The 23,106-nt window shown below is 49.9% G+C and overlaps 1 protein-coding gene across 2 annotated transcripts in view; it reads right to left on the bottom strand.

Moving 5' to 3' along the window:
* The window catches only part of SLU7 (spliceosome associated SLU7), a 159,348-nt gene that overhangs the window by 521 nt on the left and 135,721 nt on the right, over positions 1 to 23,106 (bottom strand). For both annotated transcript variants that reach the window (XM_075344437.1, XM_075344438.1), the window contains exons 13-15: positions 21,947 to 22,051; positions 21,788 to 21,853; positions 2,874 to 2,975 (exon numbers count right to left, since the gene is read on the bottom strand). In XM_075344437.1, coding sequence (XP_075200552.1) covers positions 2,874 to 2,975; positions 21,788 to 21,853; positions 21,947 to 22,051 — 273 coding nt within the window. The remainder of the gene's footprint in view (positions 1 to 2,873; positions 2,976 to 21,787; positions 21,854 to 21,946; positions 22,052 to 23,106) is intronic.

The raw sequence follows: 23,106 nt of genomic DNA, 5'->3' as shown, positions 1-23,106 counted from the left end.
ACATGGTCAAACAGAGGACAGAAGTGCAAGGTGCATGGGCTGTAAAAATGTCAATGCAGCAGAAAACAGTCAGAGTTAAAAGGAAACCTGTCACCAGGTTTTTCCCTTATAAGCTGCGGCCACCACTACTAATCTCTTCTATATAGCATTCCAGAATACTGTATATAAGGGCCCAGGCCGTTCTGTATGATGTAAAAAAACAGCTTTAGTATACTCACCTAGGGGATGGTTGGGTCCAATTGGTGTCGTTGCTCTTTGGTCCGGCGCCTCCTTCATCTTGTGCAGTTGCAGTCCTCCTTTCCAGCTCCATGTGGATGACATGTCCTACGTCATCCACACAGACGCCACCATTGCATATGTGCACTTTGATCTGAGGGCAGATCAAAGTATTGTAGTGCGCATGTGCAGGCGGTCTTTGACCATTCCTTCCCTGCGCATTACAGTACTTTGCTCTGGAGCGCGTGGCGGCCTCTGTGTGGATGACGTACGACGCATCATCCACATGGGGGTGGGAAGGAGAACAGTGACTGCACAAGACGGAGGATGTGCCGGACCAGAGATCATCAATGCTCATTGAACCAGACTACCTCCTAGGTGAGCATAATGAAGGTATTTTTTTTGCATTCCACAGAGCGGCCTGTGGACTTATAGAAAGTATTCTAAAATGCTGTAAATAAAAGCTCACTGGTGGTGACAGCAGCTTATAGGGGAAAAACCTGGTGACAGATTCTCGTTAAATCCCCCTGTAAACTAAACATTAACATGCTACTTTTTGAAACGGGGTCACACTCTTTTTTTTTTTTTTTCCCCCATTCCTCCATTTGAAGGAAGATGCAGATGCCAGGCCGTGATGACTCCGCACTCCTTCACCAGAAAGAGTCAGTGTAAATCACTTCAGGCGGGGTGTGCAACACTTAAGCTGGGTTTACACACTGCAACATCTCAAACGACATCGCTGTAACGTCAACGGTTTTGTGACGCAATAGCGATGTTGTTTGCGATGTTGCAGTGTGTGAATCCTATCAGCGACCCGGCCCCTGCTGTGAAGTTGTAATCGTTACAAATCGTTCAGGACCATTCCTAGGTCCTTTGTTACCCGCTGTGCAGCATGAAGTTTCAGTGTGTGAAGCCTTTTCAGCGACTTTGTTAGCAACTTCCCTTTCAAAAGGCTGCTTATCAACGTCCCCAACAACCAGCTAGGTCGCTCTGCAGGTCCGGATCGCTGTTGAGTTGTTGGCCAGGTTTGCCTGTTTGAACGCTCACCAGAGACTTAGCAGAGACTTAGGGAGGTCGCTATTGCGTCACCAAACCGGTGATGTTACAGCGATGTCCTTTGCGATGTTGCAGCGTGTAAACCCAGCTTTACTGTTCACTTCAGGGCAGCATTCACCACCCCATGGTCACAGACGCAGCAGACATACACATGACAATGAAGTTCTCTTGGCAAAACAAGGTTGAACAGTTTAATTTATCTTCCGCCATCATGACAGGCATGGCCATACTTCTACGGTTCTGCTGACACTTTCTCCTGTGGGACTCCGTCTGGGCCTATCCTACTATCTGTGACCTAGTTGATCAGTTGCTGGGCCTATACCTCCTCTTGCCCTTTCTTTACTCTTCAGCTAACTTTGATCCTCTCCTCTGCCTATGACTGCTTCTAGTCACTCGACTTTCTTTGGCCCGTTATAGGTTCTCTGCCGCGACGGCCATCTATACCCTGGACTCTTCTAAGCCCGTCCCAAGGTGAGCCATCAGCTCCAGATCCTTGGAGGATACCTACAAGTTCCCAGAATCGCCCAAGTTACAAGGCCATGTCCTCACTCCAGGAACCCCACTGCAGAACTGCCACCTCACAAGGCCAGTCTCGCTAACTAACGCACTAGCCATTTGTCATTCCTCCAACCTGTGCTCTCAGCTCCTTCTGTAACCAGGATATGTCTAACACTATTAATACTGGCTAATATATACTGTTAGGCCAGAGCCACACGGGGGACTAGTGCGATCCTCACATGACACTTGGCTCACGCTGACAGTACAGCAGAGCAGAGTGTCATGCTAGTATCCCTGCGACTGAGGTCCAACTGTGCGATCGGACCTCAGCTGCGGGGGGAGGGTCGGCGCTGAGGAGGGGAGTGAGGGATGTATCTCCCGCTCTCTTCCGTTGCTGGCTATTGCGATTCTCGCTCTGAACTCACAGTACACATGTGTACCGCAAGTGCAGTGTGATTTTTCTCTCGCCGCATACACTTGAATGGGTGTGAGAGAAAGAGTCTTGCACTACAGTCCCAGCATGCTACGATTGTTTTCTCGGTCCGATTAAGGCTGAGAAAATAATCACTCGTGCTGATACACAGGCTAAAATTGGTCCGAGTGAGTGTGATGTTTTATCGCACTCCACTCGCACAGTTTTTCTCGCCATGTGGCTTAAGGCCTTAGTAAGAAGCCTATCTGCATAACATTCCTGAACCTTTACCTCACACTACATCCTACTTAACATTCTCCACTCTGCTATATCAGACTAATTCACATGGTTAACACACATTTACAGCACATAACACATTACACTGTATAGACAGTATAATACAATAAAAAGGAGTGAGGGGTGCGACCAACTCCTATACATTCATAGTTTTGTATCCCCCCATCAAAACAAGAGAGATGTATCAGAGCAGGTGACATTTTACTCACGATAGACCAAGGCCCGTGCCGGTGTCCTTACAAATAGTCACATGTAAAGTATTGCTGGAGCCACCAAGGGACATTTACACAATTGTCAGCAGCCAATTTCAACGTATCCTCACACAAGCACATACAGGGATACCTGTGATCATTTTTCTTTACACTGAGAAGGACAGATGAGCAATTTTTCATACCTTTTTAAGTTTTTCCTGCTTCTTCTTCTCTTCACCCTCGCTATCAGAACCACCACTTTTACGGTGCTTTTTCTTTTTCTTCTTCAGTTTTTCTTGATGAATCTGTAAGTAGCAAAGATGTACTTTTCATTAATTACTAATGATGAGTGATGGTGATGGAGTGATGGATCAAGATGCTCAAGTGCTCGTTACTTGAATCGAGCAGGTCAGACGCTTCGAAAGTGGTCGACTCGAGTAACAAGTATAATTGAAGTCCACGATTGGGCAGTTCAGGTCTCGGCCCATATACAGCCAGCTATATACAGAGTATTTCCGTGGGAGGGCGGGGTGTTTTTTTTTGGACACACTACATCTGAAAACGTTGTTTTTACCCCCTCCCTCGTGAGAGCCATTAAGTTACTGTAAGAGGCTATAACTGGAGTGCCAGCTCGCATCATTCACTGAAGCGAGGCAGCGCTTTATGTTCAATGATTCACAAATGACACATCTGAGCACCCGCGATACTCAGGCGAGTACCCGAGCATCCCGATCAATGGTGAGTGTGCTCGTTCATCATTATTAATTATTTGGTAAGGGTGACATGACGGAATGTACATGGGGGGGATATCGGATGCATCCACTATTACTACGTTACCAGATCATCTTATACCGGTGTATTTGTATCATTTGGTCACATATTTCCATAGGTATCATGCATAGATTTTGTAATATCATAGGATTGTAAGCTCAACAAGAGTATAGGATCGGCACTCACATTTCTTGTATCTTCCAAATTGTATTTCCAATTCATTTGTTTCATTTTTAGCAGTCACAAATGACGCATTTCAACTTACAAGCTCAAGCCTGTCTCATGGCTTGAGGCTGTAAGCCTGAGAGAAGGGCTTGAGGCTGTAAGCCTGAGAGAAGGGCTTGAGGCTGTAAGCCTGAGAGAAGGGCTTGAGGCTGTAAGCCTGAGAGAAGGGCTTGAGGCTGTAAGCCTGAGAGAAGGGCTTGAGGCTGTAAGCCTGAGAGAAGGGCTTGAGGTTGTAAGCCTCAGAGAAGGGCTTGAGGTTGTAAGCCTCAGAGAAGGGCTTGAGGTTGTAAGCCTCAGAGAAGGGCTTGAGGTTGTAAGCCTCAGAGAAGGGCTTGAGGTTGTAAGCCTGAGAGAAGGGCTTGAAGTTGTAAGCCTGAGAGAAGGGCTTGAGGTTGTAAGCCTGAGAGAAGGGCTTGAGGTTGTAAGCCTGAGAGAAGGGCTTGAGGTTGTAAGCCTCAGAGAAGGGCTTGAGGTTGTAAGCCTGAGAGAAGGGCTTGAGGCTGTAAGCCTGTCTCATGGCTTGAGGCTGTAAGCCTGAGAGAAGGGCTTGAGGTTGTAAGCCTGAGAGAAGGGCTTGAGGTTGTAAGCCTGAGAGAAGGGCTTGAGGTTGTAAGCCTGAGAGAAGGGCTTGAGGTTGTAAGCCTGAGAGAAGGGCTTGAGGTTGTAAGCCTGAGAGAAGGGCTTGAGGCTGTAAGCCTGTCTCATGGCTTGAGGCTGTAAGCCTGAGAGAAGGGCTTGAGGCTGTAAGCCTCAGAGAAGGGCTTGAGGTTGTAAGCCTGAGAGAAGGGCTTGAGGTTGTAAGCCTGAGAGAAGGGCTTGAGGCTGTAAGCCTGTCTCATGGCTTGAGGCTGTAAGCCTGAGAGAAGGGCTTGAGGCTGTAAGCCTGAGAGAAGGGCTTGAGGTTGTAAGCCTCAGAGAAGGGCTTGAGGTTGTAAGCCTGAGAGAAGGGCTTGAGGTTGTAAGCCTGAGAGAAGGGCTTGAGGTTGTAAGCCTCAGAGAAGGGCTTGAGGTTGTAAGCCTCAGAGAAGGGCTTGAGGTTGTAAGCCTGAGAGAAGGGCTTGAGGCTGTAAGCCTGAGAGAAGGGCTTGAGGTTGTAAGCCTCAGAGAAGGGCTTGAGGTTGTAAGCCTGAGAGAAGGGCTTGAGGTTGTAAGCCTGAGCGCATCATTTGTGATTGTTAAAAACGGAACAAACGAATTGGAAATAAATTTTAGAAGATACAAGAAATCTCTCTCTCTCATCAGATCCGGAATTCGGCGGCAACCCGATACGGATCCGCCGGACCCGGATTATGACAGATCCCCTCAACTCTAGTGCCGACCCTATAGCCTTGATTCTGTTTGGGGTTGCCACCCTTGGATACAAAAGGAAGTGCCCGCCTGGATTTTTTTTTTTTTTGCGAAGATTGTAAACTCAGTATGAAAGTCTACAGTGCCATCTGACTAATGCCATGCAAAGAAGAACCTGGCCTTTTGAATTTCAAGATCTCATCTTTTTGTTTAATGCAGTGCCTGCCTCAGAAAATACACAAAGCGGCCACGAGTCTCCTGCCCCAAACAAAGAAGCCTCGTAAGGCTATGTAGATTGGATCAGGAGACCATGGACAGTCTGAACATCACTTAGTTTGGACAGCAAAACGTGTAAGGGTAAAGAAGGGAATTTTGTTTACTTACCGTAAATTCCTTTTCTTCTAGCTCCAATTGGGAGACCCAGACAATTGGGTGTATAGCTTCTGCCTCCGGAGGCCACACAAAGTATTACACTTAAAAGTGTAAACCCCTCCCCTCTGCCTATACACCCCCCCGTGCATCACGGGCTCCTCAGTTTTGGTGCAAAAGCAGGAAGGAGGAAACTTATAAATTGGTCTAAGGTAAATTCAATCCGAAGGATGTTCGGAGAACTGAAACCATGAACCAAAGGAACAATTCAACATGAACAACATGTGTACACAAAAAAACAACAGCCCGAAGGGAACAGGGGCGGGTGCTGGGTCTCCCAATTGGAGCTAGAAGAAAAGGAATTTACGGTAAGTAAACAAAATTCCCTTCTTCTTTGTCGCTCCATTGGGAGACCCAGACAATTGGGACGTCCAAAAGCAGTCCCTGGGTGGGTAAAAGAATACCTCGGTAAAAGAGCCGTAAAACGGCCCCTTCCTACAGGTGGGCAACCGCCGCCTGAAGGACTCGCCTACCTAGGCTGGCATCTGCCGAAGCATAGGTATGCACTTGATAGTGTTTCGTGAAAGTGTGCAGGCTCGACCAGGTAGCCGCCTGACACACCTGCTGAGCCGTAGCCTGGTGCCGCAAAGCCCAGGACGCACCCACGGCTCTGGTAGAATGAGCCTTCAGCCCTGACGGAACCGGAAGCCCAGAAGAACGGTAGGCTTCCAGAATTGGTTCCTTGATCCACCGAGCCAAGGTTGACTTAGAAGCCTGCGACCCTTTACGCTGGCCAGCGACAAGGACAAAGAGCGCATCCGAGCAGCGCAGGGGCGCCGTACGAGAAATGTAGAGTCTGAGTGCTCTCACCAGATCCAACAAGTGCAAATCCTTTTCACATTGGTGAACTGGATGAGGACAAAAAGAAGGTAAGGAGATATCCTGATTGAGATGAAAAGGGGATACCACCTTCGGGAGAAATTCCGGAACCGGACGCAGAACCACCTTGTCCTGGTGAAACACCAGGAAGGGGGCTTTGCATGACAGCGCTGCTAGCTCAGACACTCTTCGAAGTGATGTGACTGCTACTAGGAAGACCACCTTCTGTGAAAGGCGTGAAAGAGAAATATCCCTCATTGGCTCGAAGGGTGGTTTCTGAAGAGCCGTTAGCACCCTGTTCAGATTCCAGGGTTCTAGCGGACACTTGTAAGGAGGGACTATGTGGCAAACTCCCTGCAGGAACGTGCGTACCTGTGGAAGCCTGGCTAGACGCTTTTGAAAAAACACAGAGCGCCGAGACTTGTCCCTTAAGGGAGCCGAGAGACGAAGGGAATTTTGTTACTTACCGTAAATTCCTTTTCTTCTAGCTCCTATTGGGAGACCCAGACGATTGGGTGTATAGCACTGCCTCCGGAGGCCACACAAAGCATTACACTAAAAAGTGTAAGGCCCCTCCCCTTCTGGCTATACACCCCCAGTGGGATCACTGGCTCACCAGTTTTAGTGCAAAAGCAAGAAGGAGGAAAGCCAATAACTGGTTTAAACAAATTCACTCCGAAGTAACGTCGGAGAACTGAAAACCGTTTAACATGAACAACATGTGTACCCGAAAAACAACCAAAAATCCCGAAGGACAACAGGGCGGGTGCTGGGTCTCCCAATAGGAGCTAGAAGAAAAGGAATTTACGGTAAGTAACAAAATTCCCTTCTTCTTCGGCGCTCCATTGGGAGACCCAGACGATTGGGACGTCCAAAAGCTGTCCCTGGGTGGGTAAAGAAATACCTCATGTTAGAGCTGCAAAGACAGCCCTCCCCTACGGGGAGGCAACTGCCGCCTGCAGGACTCTTCTACCTAGGCTGGCGTCCGCCGAAGCATAGGTATGCACCTGATAATGTTTGGTGAAAGTGTGCAGACTCGACCAGGTAGCTGCCTGGCACACCTGTTGAGCCGTAGCCTGGTGTCGTAATGCCCAGGACGCACCCACGGCTCTGGCAGAATGGGCCTTCAGCCCTGATGGAACCGGAAGCCCAGCAGAACGGTAGGCTTCAAGAATTGGTTCTTTGATCCATCGAGCCAGGGTGGCTTTTGAAGCCTGCGACCCTTTGCGCTTACCAGCGACAAGGACAAAGAGTGCATCCGAGCGGCGCAGGGGCGCCGTGCGGGAAATGTAGATTCTGAGTGCTCTCACCAGATCCAACAAATGTAGATCCTTTTCATACCGATGAACTGCATGCGGATAAAAGGAAGGCAAGGAGATATCCTGATTAAGGTGAAAAGAGGATACCACCTTAGGGAGAAACTCCTGAATGGGGCGCAGCACTACCTTGTCCTGGTGGAACACCAGGAAGGGAGCTTTGGATGACAGCGCTGCTAGTTCAGACACTCTCCGAAGAGACGTGACCGCTACCAGAAATGCCACTTTCTGTGAGAGTCGAGAAAGTGACACATCCCTCGAAAGGCGGCTTCTGGAGAGCAACAAGGACCTTGTTTAGATCCCACGGATCTAACGGCCTCCTGTACGGAGGTACGATATGACACACCCCCTGCAGGAACGTGCGCACCTTAGACAGTCGCGCTAGACGCTTCTGAAAAAACACGGATAGTGCCGAGACTTGCCCTTTAAGGGAGCCGAGCGACAAGCCCTTTTCCAACCCAGATTGCAGGAAGGAAAGAAAGACAGGTAACGTGAATGGCCAGGGGGATACTCCTTGTGCAGAGCACCAGGATAAGAATATCTTCCACGTTCTGTGGTAGATCTTAGCAGACGTGGGCTTCCTAGCCTGTCTCATGGTGGCAACGACCCCTTGGGATAATCCTGAAGACGCTAGGATCCAGGACTCAATGGCCACACAGTCAGGTTCAGGGCCGCAGAATTCCGATGGAAAAACGGCCCTTGGGACAGTAAGTCTGGTCGGTCTGGTAGTGCCCACGGTTGGCCGACCGTGAGATGCCACAGATCCGGGTACCACGACCTCCTCGGCCAGTCTGGGGCGACGAGTATGACGCGGCCGCAATCGGATCTGATCTTGCGTAACACTCTGGGCAAGAGTGCCAGAGGTGGAAACACATAAGGGAGCCGGAACTGCGACCAATCTTGCACTAAGGCGTCTGCCGCTAGAGCTCTTTGATCGCGAGACCGCGCTATGAAGGTTGGGACCTTGTTGTTGTGCCGAGACGCCATTAGGTCGACGTCCGGCACCCCCCAGCGGCGGCAGATTTCCTGAAACACGTCCGGGTGAAGGGACCATTCCCCTGCGTCCATGCCCTGGCGACTGAGGAAGTCTGCTTCCCAGTTTTCTACGCCCGAGATGTGAACTGCGGATATGGTGGATGCTCTTTCCTCCACCCACATCAGAATCCGCCTGACTTCCTGGAAGGCTTGCCGACTGCGTGTCCCTCCTTGGTGGTTGATGTATGCCACCGCTGTGGAGTTGTCCGACTGAATTCGGATCTGCTTTCCTTCCAGCCACTGCTGGAAGGCTAATAGGGCAAGATACACTGCCCTGATTTCCAGAACATTGATCTGAAGGGTGGACTCCTGCTGAGTCCACGTCCCTTGAGCCCTGTGGTGGAGAAAAACTGCTCCCCACCCTGACAGACTCGCGTCTGTCGTGACCACTGCCCAGGATGGGGGCAGGAATGATCTTCCCTGTGATAATGAGGTGGGAAGAAGCCACCATTGCAGAGAGTCCTTGGTCATCTGAGAAAGGGAGACTGTCCTGTCTAGGGAAGTTGTCTTCCCGTCCCACTGGCGGAGAATGTCCCATTGAAGTGGACGCAGATGAAACTGCGCGAACGGGACTGCCTCCATTGCTGCCACCATCTTCCCTAGGAAGTGCATGAGGCGCCTTAAGGGGTGCGACTGACCCTGAAGGAGAGACTGCACCCCTGTCTGTAGTGACCGCTGCTTGTCCAGTGGAAGTTTCACTATCGCTGAGAGAGTATGAAACTCCATGCCAAGATACGTTAGTGATTGAGTCGGTGCCAGGTTTGACTTTGAAAAGTTGATGATCCACCCGAAAGTCTGGAGAGTCTCCAGCGCAACATTCAGGCTGTGTTGGCATGCCTCTTGAGAGGGTGCTTTGACAAGTAGATCGTCTAAGTAAGGAATCACCGAATGTCCCTGAGAATGCAAGACTGCTACCACTGCCGCCATGACCTTGGTGAAAACCCGTGGGGCTGTCGCCAGACCAAATGGCAGAGCTACGAACTGGAGATGGTCGTCTCCTATCACGAAACGTAAAAAACGTTGGTGCTCTGTAGCAATCGGCACGTGGAGATAAGCATCTTTGATGTCTATTGATGCAAGGAAATCTCCTTGAGACATTGAGGCAATGACGGAGCGGAGGGATTCCATCCGGAACCGCCTGGCGTTCACATGCTTGTTGAGCAGCTTTAGGTCCAGAACAGGACGGAACGAGCCGTCCTTTTTTGGAACCACGAAGAGATTGGAGTAAAAACCTTGTCCTTGTTCCTGCAGAGGAACAGGGATCACCACTCCTTCTGCTCTTAGTGAGCACACCGCCTGCAGAAGGGCATTTGCTCGGTCGGGATGTGGGGAGGTTCTGAAGAACCGAGTCGGAGGATGAGAACTGAATTCTATCCTGTACCCGTGAGACAAAATGTCTGCTACCCACCGGTCTTTGACCTGTGGCAGCCAAATGTCGCAAAAGCGGGAGAGCCTGCCACCGACCGAGGATGCGGAGGGATGAGGCCGAAAGTCATGAGGCAGCCGCCTTGGAAGCGGTTCCTCCGGTTGCTTTCTTGGGGCGTGAATGAGCCCGCCAGGAATCTGAGCTCCTTTGCTCCTTCTGAGTCCCTTTGGACGAGGAGAATTGGGTCTTGCTGGAGCCTCGAAAGGACCGAAACCTCGACTGCCACTTCCTCTGTTGAGGTTTGCTCGATCTGGGCTGGGGTAAGGAGGAGTCCTTACCCTTGGACTGTTTAATGATCTCAGCCAATTGCTCACCAAACAGTCTGTCTCCAGATAGTGGCAAGCTGGTTAAACATTTCTTGGAAGCAGAATCTGCTTTCCATTCCTTTAACCACAAGGCTCTGCGCAAAACGACAGAGTTGGCAGACGCCATTGAGGTACGGCTCGTAGAGTCTAGGACAGCGTTGATAGCGTAAGTCGCAAACGCAGACATTTGCAAGGTTAGGGACGCTACTCGCGGCACTGCTGGACGTATGATAGAGTCCACCTGTGCCAGGCCAGCTGAAATAGCTTGGAGTGCCCACACGGCCGCGAATGCTGGAGCAAACGACGCGCCGATAGCTTCATAGACAGACTTTAACCAAAGGTCCATCTGTCTGTCATTGGCATCTTTAAGTGAAGCCCCATCTTCCACTGCAACTATGGATCTAGCCGCAAGCCTGGAGAATGGGGGGTCCACCTTTGGACACTGGGTCCAGCGTTTGACCACGTCAGGGGGAAAGGGATAACGTGTATCCTTAAGACGTTTGGAGAAACGCTTATCTGGATAAGCATGATGTTTCTGGACTGATTCTCTGAAGTCAGAGTGGTCCAGAAAAGTACTCAATTTACGCTTAGGATACCGGAAATGGAACTTCTCCTGCTGTGCAGCTGCCTCCTCTGCTGAAGGGGCTGGGGGAGAAATATCCAACAGTCTATTGATGGCCGCTATAAGGTCATTTACCATAGCGTCACCATCAGGGGTATCTAGATTGAGAGCGGTGTCAGGATTAGATTCCTGATCACCCACCTCTGTCTCCTCATACAGAGCCTCGTCTCGCTGAGACCCTGACCAGTGTGATGACGGCGAGGGTCTTTCCCAGCGAGCCCGCTTAGGCTGCCTGGGACTGTCATCCGAGTCAGAGTCTTCAGCCTGTGATGCCTGGGACCCCCTTGAAGTACGGATTAGTTCCAACTGAGGGGGACCGGGGAGCATAGACACAGCAGTGTCCATGGTCTGAGAAACTGGCCTGGACTGCAAGGTTTCCAGGATTTTTGTCATAGTCACAGACATCTTATCAGCAAAAACTGCAAATTCTGTCCCCGTCACCGGGGCAGGGTTCACAGGCGTCTCTGCCTGGGCCACTACTACCATAGACTCTGGCTGCCGAAGTGGCACAGGGATTAAACATTGCACACAATGGGGGTCATTGGAACCTGCCGGTAGATTAGCCCCACATGCGGCACAAGCAGTGCATACCGCCTGTGCCTTGGCACCCTTGCGTTTTGCGGATGACATGTTGTTGTATCCTCAGAGCAATGTAGGGTATAAGCCAAGAAGCGACTGTACAGTGCAATATAAATATATATGGTACAGGGAAAAAATGCACCAAATAACACTGTGGCACTAGTGGGGCCAGCACTTATGTGCAGCTTACCGCCCGCATAAACGCGGGTGTGTGGTCGCCAGAGTCCCTTGTCTGAGTCCCCCAGAGCCTGTGTCCGTTCTCCAGCCAGACTGCATGCAGGAATGGCTGCCGGCGTCCTGTGGAGAGGGGCGGGCCCTGGGCGTGTTGAGACCAAGAGCGGGAAACTTGCGTCCCCACTGTGCCCAGTGAGAGGGCTGGAGCATGTAAATAAGGCTCCAGCCCTCGGCGCTGGCTATAGAACAGCGTCTCTCCCTTTCCCTGATTGACAGGGTGGGGGCGGGAACGAAGCAGAGCTAGGCCGCAAAAGCCGGGGACTAGATTTATGAGCGCTGCCGCCGTAAAAGCGCGGGCAGCGCGAGTCCCCGGCGCACTACAAGTCCCAGTGGCGCCGCCGCTCCCGGAGCGGCCGGCGCGGTAGTTCCCAAGACATAAAATCACTCAGCTAAGCTGCAGTGACTCTAACCCGAGCGCGCAGCGCTAGTGCCCCCGGCGCACTAGCACACCCAGCAAGCCTGGAGTGTGCGTGGCCTGTCTGTGCGGGGACACAGAGTACCTGAACGTTGCAGGGCCTTGTCCCTGACTGTACTCAGCTCCTCCAGCAGGGTTTCTGGGTCTGTGGATGGAGCTCGGCCTCAGGGTTTGGGGGCCGGTAAGATCCCACTTCCACAGAGCCCCTCAGGGGGATGGGGAAGGAAAGCAGCATGTGGGCTCCAGCCTCCGTACCCGCAATGGGTACCTCAACCTTACAAACCGCAAGTGGGGTGAGAAGGGAGCATGCTGGGGGCCCTATCTGGGCCCTCTTTTCTTCCATCCGATAGAGTCAGCAGCTACTGCTGACTAAACAGTGGAGCTATGCGTGGATGTCTGACCTCCTTCGCACAAAGCAGAAAACTGGTGAGCCAGTGATCCCACTGGGGGTGTATAGCCAGAAGGGGAGGGGCCTTACACTTTTTAGTGTAATGCTTTGTGTGGCCTCCGGAGGCAGTGCTATACACCCAATCGTCTGGGTCTCCCAATGGAGCGCCGAAGAAAAACCCTTTTCCATTCCGGATTGAAGGAAGGACAGAAAAGTGGGCAAGGCAAATGGCCAGGGAGTAAAACCCTGATCACAGCACCAGGATAAGAAGATCCTCCACGTCCTGTGGTAGATCTTGGCGGACGTTTGTTTCCTGGCCTGTCTCATAGTGGCAATGACCTCTTGAGCTAACCCTGAAGACGCTAGGCTCCAGGACTCAATGGCCACACAGTCAGGTTGAGGGCCGCAGAATTCAGATGGAAAAATGGCCCTTGAGACAGCAAGTCTGGTCGGTCTGGTAGTGCCCACGGTTGGCCCACCGTGAGATGCCACAGATCCGGGTACCACGACCTCCTCGGCCAGTCTGGAGCGACGAGGATGGCGCGGCGGCAGTCGGACCTGATCTTGCGTAACACTCTGGGCAGCATTGCCAGAGGAGGAAACACATAAGGTAGTCGAAACTGCGACCAATCCTGAACTAATGCGTCCGCCGCCAGAGCTCTGTGATCTTGAGACCGTGCCATGAATGCCGGGACTTTGTTGTTGTGCCGAGACGCCATGAGATCGACGTCCGGCGTTCCCCAGCGGCAACAGATCTCTTGAAACACGTCCGGGTGAAGAGACCACTCCCCTGCGTCCATGCCCTGGCGACTGAGAAAGTCTGCTTCCCAGTTTTCTACGCCCGGGATGTGAACTGCGGAGATAGAGGAGGCTGTGGCTTCCACCCACAGCAGAATCCGCCGAACTTCCTGGAAGGCTTGCCGACTGCGTGTGCCGCCTTGGTGGTTGATGTATGCCACCGCCGTGGCGTTGTCCGACTGAATTCGGATCTGCCTGCCTTCCAGCCACGGCTGGAACGCCTTTAGGGCTAGATACACTGCCCTTATCTCCAGAACATTGATCTGAAGGGAGGACTCTGGCTGAGTCCAGGTACCCTGAGCCCTGTGGTGGAGAAAGACCGCTCCCCACCCTGACAGACTCGCGTCCGTCGTGACCACAGCCCAGGATGGGGATAGGAAGGATTTCCCCTTCGACAAAGAAGTGGGAAGAAGCCACCACTGGAGGGAGGCCTTGGCTGCCCGAGAAAGGGAGACGTTCCTGTCTAGGGACGTCGACTTCCTGTCCCATTTGCGGAGAATGTCCCATTGAAGTGGACGCAGATGAAACTGCGCAAAAGGAACTGCCTCCATTGCTGCCACCATCTTCCCGAGGAAGTGCATGAGGCGCCTCAAGGGGTGCGACTGGGCTCGAAGGAGAGATTGCACCCCTGTCTGTAGTGAACGCTGTTTGTCCAGCGGAAGTTTCACTATCGCTGAGAGAGTATGAAACTCCATCCCAAGATATGTCAGCGATTGGGTCGGTGTCAGTTTTGACTTTGGGAAATTGATGATCCACCCGAATCTCTGGAGAGTCTCCAGGGCAATGTTCAGGCTGTGTTGGCATGCCACCCGAGAGGGGGCCTTGACAAGAAGATCGTCTAAGTAAGGGATCACCGAGTGTCCCTGAGAGTGTAGGACTGCTACCACTGTTGCCATGACCTTGGTGAAGACCCGTGGGGCTGTCGCCAGGCCGAAAGGCAGTGCCACGAACTGAAGGTGTTCGTCCCCGATGGCGAAACGCAGGAAGCGCTGATGCTCTGGTGCAATCGGCACGTGGAGATAAGCATCCCTGATGTCGATTGATGCTAAGAAGTCTCCTTGGGACATTGATGCGATGACGGAGCGGAGAGATTCCATCCGGAACCGCCTGGTTTTCACGTGTCTGTTGAGCAGTTTTAGGTCCAGAACGGGACGGAAAGATCCGTCCTTTTTTGGCACCACAAACAAGTTGGAGTAAAAACCGTGGCCCCATTGCTGAAGGGGAACAGGGATCACCACTCCTTCTGCCTTCAGAGTGTTCACCGCCTGAAGAAGAGCTTCGGCTCGCTCGGTGGGTGGAGATGTTCTGAAGAAACGAGTCGGAGGACGAGAGCTGAACTCTATCCTGTAACCGTGAGACAGAATGTCTCTCACCCATCGGTCTTGGACATGTGGCAACCAGGCGTCGCAAAAGCGGGAGAGCCTGCCACCGACCGAGGATGCGGTTTGGGGAGGCCGAAAGTCATGAGGAGGCCGCTTTGGGAGCGGTTCCTCCAGCGGTCTTCTTAGGACGTGACTTAGACCGCCATGAATCTGAGTTCCTCTGACCCTTCTGAGGCCTGTTGGACGAGGAGAATTGAGATCTGGCTGAGGGCCGAAAGGACCGAAACCTCGATTGTACCTTCCGTTGTGGAGGTCTGTTTGGTTTGGACTGGGGTAAGGACAAGTCCTTTCCCTTGGATTGTTTAATGATTTCATCCAATCGCTCGCCAAACAGGCGGTCGCCAGAAAATGGCAACCCGGTTAAGAACTTTTTGGAAGCAGAGTCTGCCTTCCATTCACGTAGCCACATGGCTCTGCGGACTGCCACCGAATTGGCGGATGCTACCGCCGTACGGCTCGCAGAGTCCAGGACAGCATTCATGGCGTAGGACGCAAACGCCGACGCCTGAGAGGTTAAGGACACAACCTGCGGAGTAGAGGCACGTGTGACTGCATTAATCTCAGACTGACAAGCTGAGATAGCTTGGAGAGCCCATACGGCTGCGAATGCCGGAGCAAAGGACGCACCAATAGCTTCATAGATGGATTTCATCAGGAGCTCTATCTGCCTGTCAGTGGCATCCTTGAGTGATGCACCATCTGCCACTGCAACTATGGATCTAGCCGCCAGTCTAGAGACTGGAGGATCCACCTTGGGACACTGAGCCCAACCCTTGACTACGTCAGGGGGGAAGGGATAACGTGTGTCATTAAGGCGCTTAGTAAAGCGCTTATCTGGAAAAGCTCGGTGTTTCTGGACTGTAGCTCTGAAGTCGGAGTGATCAAGAAAACCACTCCGTGGACGTTTGGGAAACCTAAAATAGAATTTCTCCTGCTGAGAAGCTGACTCCTGAATCGGAGGAGCTGGGGGAGAAAGATCCAACACCTGATTGATGGACGCTATAAGGTCGTTTACTATGGCGTCCCCTTCAGGTGTATCAAGGTTGAGAGCGGTGTCAGGATCAGAGCCCTGATCTGCCACCTCCGCTTCATCCTCCAGAGAGTCCTCATGCTGAGACCCTGAACAGTGTGATGAAGTCGAGGGAAGCTCCCAGCGAGCCCGCTTAGCCGGTCTGGGACTGCGGTCCGTGTCGGAGTCCTCACCGTGGGACCTATGAGCCGCCCCAGGAGCACTTTGCTGCTCCAACCGAGGAGGGCCTGGGGTCAATGATTCAACTGTGCCCGGGGCCTGTGTTACCGGTCTGGACTGCAAAGCTTCCAGTATCTTAGCAGACCATTTATCCATAGTCTCAGACAGTTTGTCAGCGAATACTGCAAACTCTGTCCCTGTCACCTGGACAGTGGAAGCAGGTGGTTCCACCTGGGCCGGGGGTCCCACCAGTGGCATAGGCTCCGGCTGAGTGAGTGTCACAGGGGCCGAACATTGCACACAATGAGGGTAGGTGGAACCTGCAGGTAGCATAGCCGCACATGAGGTACAGGTTGCAAAGTAAGCCTGTGCCTTGGCACCCTTGCTTTTTGCGGACGACATGCTGTTGTCTCCTCTTAGAGCAACTAGTGAGGGTATATAGCCAAAAGCAAATAGTGCGGCCGTACAGAGTAAATGTATACAATATAAGCCTATAAGTATACACTTCGGCACCCAGGGGGGCCAGCACCTAGTAACAGGTGCGGCTTACCGACCGCCCGCAGCGGTTGTGTGACCACCAGATTCCCTGCCCGGGCCTCCCAGAGCTGTGGAGCTCGGTGTTGTCTCCCCTCTGCGATTCTCCAGCGTCTGAAGTGCTGTTAGCAATGGCTGCCAGCGTTCTGAGAGGAGGAGGGGGCCGTGGGCGTGCCTCAGAAAGTGCGGGAATCTGGTGCCCCACGGTGCTCAGTGAGGGGGGAGGAGGATACGAAGTATGCTCCAGCCCTCAGCGCTGACGTCCAGTGCAGCGTCCCGCCCTTACCCCTGACTGGCAGGCCTGGGGGCGGGAGTATGCGGTACTAGGCCGCAAAAGCCGGGGAGTAAAGTTATAAGCGCGGCCGGCAAACAAGCGCGGTCAGCGCGGTAGTCCCGGCGCACCAACACACCCAGCAGCTGCTGCAGCGTCCATAACACAGGCGCTCTATGCGCCGTCCCCAAGGGGACACAGAGTACCTCAGAGTAGCAGGGCCCTGTCCCTGATGATACCGGCTCCTGTCCAGCAGATTCCCCCAGGGGCTGTGGAGGGAGCACGGTCCCAGTGCCTGGTGACCGTTAGGATCCCACTTCACCCAGAGCCCCTAAGGGATGGGGAAGGAAAACAGCATGTGGCTCCTGCCTATGTACCCGCAATGGGTACCTCAACCTTAACAGCACCGCCGACCAGAGTGGGGTGAGAAGGGAGCATGCCGGGGGCCCTGTTATGGGCCCTCTTTTCTTCCATCCGATATAGTCAGCAGCTGCTGCTGACTAAATTGTGGAGCTTGCGTGCATGTGTGCCTCCTTCGCACAAAGCATAAAAACTGAGGAGCCCGTGATGCACGGGGGGGGTGTATAGGCAGAGGGGAGGGGTTTACACTTTTAAGTGTAATACTTTGTGTGGCCTCCGGAGGCAGAAGCTATACACCCAATTGTCTGGGTCTCCCAATGGAGCGACAAAGAAACCAGCCGTAAAATGTGGCAAGCGTAATCTTCGAATATTAAAGTGGTTATTGATTTGATGGAAATTATGCAAGAACTTATAATTAAGACTATTATACTACAATCTAGTTGTTAAGAGGTCGCCTTTTCTAATGGGTATACACCAGGCAGGTAAGAATGGAGATGTGGTCTCCTCTGGATATGCACGATGTTACTAAGGCATGAGATACGCTACGTTTAGTAGCAATATACCCCCTTGATAAGGTTCTGGTGACAAAATAATAAATGTCCCTTGTTAGATGGGAATGGCCTGTCTAAGGATCATGCGCTGGGATAGCCCTGTCCTACATACAGTGCCTACAAGTAGTATTCAACCCCCTGCAGATTTAGCAGGTTTGATAAGATGCAAATAAGTTAGAGCCTGCAAACTTCAAACAAGAGCAGGATTTATTAACAGATGCATAAATCTTACAAACCAACAAGTTATGTTCATAGTATCATAGTATCATAGTTTTTAAGGTTGAAGGGAGACTCTAAGTCCATCTAGTTCAACCCGTAGCCTAACATGTTGATCCAGAGGAAGGCAAAAAAAACCCCCCAATGTGGCAAACAAGTTCCAATGGGGAAAAAATTTCCTTCCTGACTCCACATCCGGCAATCAGACTAGTTCCCTGGATCAATACCCTGTCATAAAATCTAATATACATAACTGGTAATATTAAATTTTTCAAGAAAGGCATCCAGGCTCTGCTTAAATGTTAGTAGTGAATCACTCATTACAACACCATGCGGCAGAGAGTTCCATAGTCTCACTGCTCGCACAGTAAAGAATCCTCGTCTGTGATTATGATTAAACCTTCTTTCCTCAAGACGTAGCGGATGCCCCCGTGTTCCAGTCGCAGGCCTAGGTGTAAAAAGATCTTTGGAAAGGTCTCTGTACTGTCCCCTCATATATTTATACATTGTGATTAGATCCCCCCTAAGCCTTCGTTTTTCCAAACTAAATAACCCCAAGTTTAATAACCTGTCTTGGTATTGCAGCCCACCCATTCCTCTAATAATCTTGGTCGCTCTTCTCTGCACCCTCTCCAGTTCAGCTATGTCCTTCTTATATATCGGTGACCAGAATTGTACACAGTATTCTAAGTGCGGTCGCACTAGTGACTTGTACAGAGGTAGAACTATATTTTTTTCATGAACACTTATACCTCTTTTAATACATCCCATTATTTTATTAGCCCTGGCAGCAGCTGCCTGACACTGTCCACTAAAGTGAAGTTTACCATCCACCCATACACCCAAGTCTTTTTCTGTGTCTGTTTTACCCAGTGTTCTACAATTAAGTACATAATCATAAATGTTATTTCCTCTACCCAAGTGCATGACCTTACATTTATCTACATTAAACTTCAATTGCCACTTCTCAGCCCAATCCTCCAATTTACATAAATCTCCCTGTAATATAAAATTATCCTCCTCTGTATTGATTACCCTGCAGAGTTTAGTATCATCTGCAAATATTGAAATTCTACTCCGCATGCCCCCAACAAGGTCATTTATAAATATGTTGAAAAGAAGCGGGCCCAATACTGACCCCTGTGGTACCCCACTATGAACTGAGACCCAGTCCGAGTACGTACCATTAATAACCACCCTTTGTTTCCTATCACTGAGCCAGTTTTTAACCCAGTTACACATATTTTCCCCTATCCCCATTATTCTCATTTTATGTACCAGCCTTTTGTGTGGTACCGTATCAAAAGCTTTTGAAAAGTCCATATACACAACATCCACTGCATTTCCCTGGTCCAGGCTTGAACTTACCTCTTCATAGAAGCTGATCAAATTAGTTTGACAGGATCGATCCCTCATAAACCCATGTTGATACTCTGTCATAAGGTTATTTTTCTTGAGATACTCCAGTATAGCATCTCTCAAGAAACCCTCAAGGATTTTACCAACCGTAGAGGTTAAACTTACCGGCCTATAATTTCCCGTTGTTGTTGCTCAGTTAAATTTTAATAAATTTTGAACATAAAAGTGTGGGTCAATTATTAATCAACCCCTAGGTTTAATATTTTGTGGAAAAACCCTTGTTTGCAATTACAGCTAATAATCGTCTTTTATAAGACCTGATCAGGCCGGCACAGGTCTCTGGAGTTATCTTGGCCCACTCCTCCATGCAGATCTTCTCCAAGTTATCTAGGTTCTTTGGGTGTCTCATGTGGACTTTAATCTTGAGCTCCTTCCACAAGTTTTCCATTGGGTTAAGGTCAGGAGACTGACTAGGCCACAGCAACACCTTGATTTTTTCCCTCTTGAACCAGTCCTTGGTTTTCTTGGCTGTGTGCTTTGGGTCGTTGTCTTGTTGGAAGATGAAATGACGACCCATATTAAGATCCTTGATGGAGGAGCGGAGGTTCTTGGACAAAATCTCCAGGTAGGCCGTGCTATCCATCTTCCCATGGATGCGGACCAGATGGCCAGGCCCCTTGGCTGAGAACAGCCCCACAGCATGATGCTGCCACCACCATGCTTGACTGTAGGGATGGTATTCTTGGGGTCGTATGCAGTGCCATCCAGTCTCCAAACGTCACGTGTGTGGTTGGCACCAAAGATCTCGATCTTTGTCTCATCAGACCAGAGAACCTTGAACCAGTCTGTCTCAGAGTCCTTTAAGTGATCATGAGCAAACTGTGGACGAGCCTTGACATGACGCTTTGAAAGTAAAGGTACCTTACGGGCTCGCCTGGAACGGAGACCATTGCGGTGGAGTACGTTACTTATGGTGTTGACTGAAACCAATGTCCCCACTGCCATGAGATCTTCCCGGAGCTCCTTCCTTGTTGTCCTTGGGTTAGCCTTGACTCTTCGGACAAGCCTGGCCTCGGCACGGGTGGAAACTTTCAAAGGCTGTCCAGGACGTGGAAGGCTAACAGTAGTTCCATAAGCCTTCCAGTTCCGGATGATGCTCCCAACAGTGGAGACAGGTAGGCCCAACTCCTTGGAAAGGGTTTTGTACCCCTTGCCAGCCTTGTGACCCTCCACGATCTTGTCTCTGATGGCCTTGGAATGCTCCTTTGTCTTTCCCATGTTGACCAAGTATGAGTGCTGTTCACAAGTTTGGGGAGGGTCTTAATTAGTCAGAAAAGGCTGGAAAAAGAGATAATTAATCCAAACATGTGAAGCTCATTGTTCTTTGTGCCTGAAATACTTCTTAATACTTTAGGGGAACCAAACAGAATTCTGGTGGTTTGAGGGGTTGAATAATAAATGACCCCCTGAATAAACTTTTCACCATTTAAAAAAAAAAAAATAAAGAAATAACATTCTTTTTTGCTGCAGTGCATTTCACACTTCCCGGCTGATCTACAGTCCAAGAGAAACCAAAGGGAAAAATTGTGAAAACATACCCTGCTGTAACTAAATAAAAGCATAGTGCATATAAACATAGGGTACTTAGTAAACACTGTTTTTGATCAAAAAAAAGCATAACGCTATCCCACCAACACCAAGGTGTACCCAGTTGGGATAGTACCTACACTCTCTAATATTAAAACCTTACCATGGGTCTAAAATAGGCCTCAATGTGGCTAAGGGCTGAGAGCGACCGGGTCCCAACAGGACACACACAGTCAGGGGGATTCACAGAATGAAATGTCCAGCTCACCAAGAAGGAGGGCCACACCCCATTTGTACTGAATACAAAAAAACTACATAAAAACAAAAAAGTGAGCCGAGTATGAGATGGTATACATGGAGCTTGTGAGCTCATGTTCACACTGGCCATTAGACAAAGAGAAACCAAGGGAAAAATTGTGAAAACATACCCTGCTGTAACTAAATAAAAGCATAGTGCACCATTTAAAAAAAAAAAAAAAATAAAGAAATAACATTCTTTTTTTGCTGCAGTGCATTTCACACTTGCAGGCTGATCTACAGTCCAAATGTCACAATGCCAAGTTAATTCCGAATGTGTAAACCAGCTAAATCTGCAGGGGGTTGAATACTACTTGTAGGCACTGTAATTGCAAATCTATTGAGCATGGTCACCGACCTGACCGGGAGAAGATTCGTCTGCATACTGTTGCTAGGCCCAAGTTGCAAATCACTGGAGGGGAAGGGGGTTACAAAGAGCTCACGAGTATGGAGGACCACTGGGTTGCCAATCATCCTGAAATTCCAGGACAGGCCGTATATTTGGGCTCTTTTTTGCTCTGCTCATAAAACAAAACAAACGTATGCCTTCAGATCCGAATTATGGGTTGTGAACATGTATTTTTTTGATAAGCTGTCCCGAAAAAATGAAGAGTCAAGTAGGCAACCCTGGAGGACTACAGCGCAGCAGGTTCACTAGTTCTCCGGAAATCTAGATTTCAATTCGTGTCTGATATAGAAGAGTACTGCTTGTGAATGCTCACCTCCACTAATGTCTTAGGCTTGGACATCTCTTCAGCTTCCAGCTCCTCTTCACAGAGATCAGTATTCTAACCAAAAAAAAACCAAACAAATAATCGCAGTGTTACCATTTATGACCGTACGTATTCAGGTCAGTAGTGCATATTCAGAAGGAAACTTACACTGGTGCTTTTCCCGGCTTCCCCAGTGCAATAAGACATCTTGACGAAGGAATGGCAACACTTGTAGCCCCATCTTCCGTCCTTCCAAAATGAGCCCCAAATACACTAAACAGGAGAAACAAAAATAAATATTTCCGAAAAACAAATAAAAACAAGTTTGGAAATCACTTATGCAGATAGGACCTTTCATCAAATGTTTCATGTTGAACTGGACACAGAATGTAACAGTAGCTGCAGGGCGAAATAAAAAAAGGTTTGTTTTTTTTCCCCTTTTGTTAATTTCACCTGTCCTTTGCAGAGATATTAGGTCACATGGCGAGAGCCCACAGGCCCTGCCAGCTGGAGTGTGCACTGGACATATAGTATATTACACAGCACAGAAGTGGGGACATATTACCTGGATATTCTGTGCTGTGTAATACATGTTCAGTGCTTATTTAGGCTGCACACTCCGGCTGACAGGACCTGTGGACTCTGGTGACATCACAGGTCCTTCTACACTCCTGTGTTTCAACTGGCTTATGATTGGTCAACATCCTACAGGAGGCAGAAGTACACACCCACAAGGAAAACTATCCAATACCACACACTTGGACTTAACTTCAGTTAATTCGGTAGATGCCAACTATTTAAAGGGAATCTGTCAGCAGGTTTTTCCTAACCCATCTGACAGTAGCAGAATGTAGAGACAGAGATCCTGATACCTGTGATGTGTCACTTACTGAGCTGTGTTGCTGTCATTTTGATAAAATCAGTGTTTTCTCTGCTGCAGATCTAGCAGTTGTACAGAGCTCATGATTATGCTGGACTACCTGCAGCACGCCAAGTAGTCCAGTAATGATAATTACTGCTGATTAAACCGTGATTTTATCAAAACTACACTAAGCAACCCAGTAAGGGACACATTGCTGGAATAAGAATCTCTGCCCCTACAGATTAAATGGCAAAAGCCTGGTGACAGATTCATTTTAATTTCCAACATATCTACAACGGAGAGGCAAATTAGGGAACAAAACCAAACAAAAACGTTTTATTACACTCTTCAGCGACAATTACATGGGGTGTCCAGTACAACATGAAAAGAAGGGAATTTTGTTTACTTACCGTAAATTCCTTTTCTTCTAGCTCCTATTGGGAGACCCAGACAATTGGGTGTATAG

This window comes from Anomaloglossus baeobatrachus, chromosome 4 (assembly GCF_048569485.1).
Source record: "Anomaloglossus baeobatrachus isolate aAnoBae1 chromosome 4, aAnoBae1.hap1, whole genome shotgun sequence".
NCBI lineage: Eukaryota > Metazoa > Chordata > Amphibia > Anura > Aromobatidae > Anomaloglossus > Anomaloglossus baeobatrachus.
Note: the sequence above shows the minus strand (reverse complement) of the source record. Positions and strands in the feature narration are given on the sequence as shown.